At 45.7% G+C, this 2052-nt stretch overlaps 1 protein-coding gene across 1 annotated transcript; it reads left to right on the top strand.

The window, feature by feature from the left end:
* The first annotated feature begins 242 nt into the window (after positions 1-242).
* LOC103719276 (ferredoxin-thioredoxin reductase, variable chain-like) lies at positions 243-1405 on the top strand. Its single transcript, XM_008808452.5, has one exon. The coding sequence runs from the start codon at positions 555-557 to the stop codon at positions 1044-1046; it is 492 nt and encodes a 163-aa protein (XP_008806674.3). The 5' UTR covers positions 243-554; the 3' UTR covers positions 1047-1405.
* The last annotated feature ends 647 nt before the right edge of the window (positions 1406-2052 follow it).

Below are 2052 nucleotides of genomic sequence, written 5' to 3' on the forward strand. Positions count from 1 at the left end.
AGAGGTAAGGAGTTTGACGAGGGAGAAGGGAGGGATAATAGATATTGCGGGAGGATGCTGCATGTATTTTTTTTCTTATCTTTTTTTGAAATGGCAAAAAAAAAAAAAAAAACACTTTCCGTTGCCAACGACCTGTCGTTGATCAAGTGTACTACCACCTACCACATCAGCTAATTTTCTGGTGGACGCGTGAACGCATCTCGAAGTCTGAGCTGGACCTCTTATCCCTTCCGTGCGCCAGCGACCAAATCCCTCTTGTTGGCCCGCCCGCTCGCGAAGCCTCTCGTTCCGTCCTCCCTCTTATCCTCCACGCGACCGCTCGCTTATTCGTGCCCATACAAATATTCCATTTATGACCACCACTGGTATTAATCCGATCCGATAAGTGTTCGACGAAAAGCCTACAAGAAATTCTCACCCTGCCTTTTCTCCCTTTCCCCGGCTCCAGTCCATCGAAGCCCTTCTATTGCCCGCCAAAGGTTCTCACACAAAGAGAGGATCTTGAGAGATCAAGACAAGGAATCCGAGAGAGAGATTATTTGATCGGAATCGGGATGCCAACGGCGGCGACCATCCCCACCACCGCCCTCGTCTCCGCCCTCCTCTGGCGTCACCACGCCGCCGCCCCTCTCCCCTCGCCTTCCCCCGTCGCCCCCGCCCGCCCCGCGATCGGCGTCCCCCGGCGTCCGGCGGCGTTATTCCGGAGGAGAATCTCTTGCCAGGTCGCCATCACTACCGACGCTTCTTCCTCCTCGTCGCCGTCGGTGGCGGAGGAGGAGGCGGAGGCGTTGGCCAAGATCGGGCGGAGGGTCCGGGTGAAGGTGCCGCTGAAGGTCTACCACGTCCTCAAGGCCCCCGAGCTGGATTTGGAGGGGATGGAGGGGGAGATCAAGCAGTACGTGGCGTTGTGGAAGGGGAAGCGGATCTCCGCCAATCTCCCCTTCAAGGTCGAATTCCACGTCGCCGTCGAGGGCCAGCCGAAGCCCGTCAAGTTCTTCGCCCACCTCAAGGAGGACGAGTTCGAGTACCTTCCGTCATCCGATTGAGCTAAGTTGTGTAATTTGATGTAAAGATTCCAAATTTCAGAGAGTCTTTTGGAATTCGGTTATGGGGCAAGCTGTGTTTATGGATGGAATTATTGAGTATCCATCTCCTTCTTTTCCTCCCCAAGACCTTCTATTATACCGTAATAGCAACATGATGGTTGTAAATTAATTAATAAATAGATGGGAAGGGAAGAAGGCACTTTATAGTTCTGCCTCCAAGTAAGTTTCTTGTCATTTCTCCTTTCTGTTTCTGCTGTTGTTGTCAATTTGGGTAACTGTTTGAAACAAGATGACTGAGTTTTGTTGTATAATCAGATATAGACCTTTAAAGGAATATGTTTCTTCCCTTTCTGATTGAATTGATATGGTGATTATATTCGTTTTTGATTGTATTACCTGATCTTGCTTACTTTTAAAGCGAAAAAGGCTGTTACATCGAAGTTCATAAGGATTTCAGCGATCTCTTGAGTCTTTGAATGTGTGGATTTTGATATCCATATAAATATTGACTGGAATTTTGATGCATTAAGTTATAAAATTTGTCAGAAGAATATGGCTTTTTGCTTCTGATATAGTTGAATGGAAATGAGATTCACATGGCAGTACAGTACATGGAAATGGGGTGTTGAATGGAGTTAATGGACCATTGAGTCCTTGCTAGTTTTCTGGTTGCTGATAATATTGCCTGGGGTTAGATGAGAAAAGTTCCTTTAGAACTGGATCTTATATAATCATGTCTGGTTTGATTTTTGAGGTTGGTCTGTGGCATGCCTTATTCAAATCCAAGGTATCAATTAAAACCTTTTGAAAATGATTTTTTTTTTTTTTGTAAATTGTGGCCTCTGACAAATTGTGTATGAATGAACATTGACAAAATCTCTGTGTGTGTGTTTCTATTGAATGCCCTTTTGCTACCTCACTCAAAAGAGAAAAAAAGGGTGCCTTTTTGCTAAACAGTTAGCTGTAACTTCATTATTCTATTCATTTCATAAGAAGAACTGAAGAA

This window comes from Phoenix dactylifera, chromosome 3, assembly GCF_051530095.1.
Source record: "Phoenix dactylifera cultivar Ajwa chromosome 3, Ajwa_hap1_PhDact_Kaust_v1.1, whole genome shotgun sequence".
Lineage (NCBI taxonomy): Eukaryota > Viridiplantae > Streptophyta > Magnoliopsida > Arecales > Arecaceae > Phoenix > Phoenix dactylifera.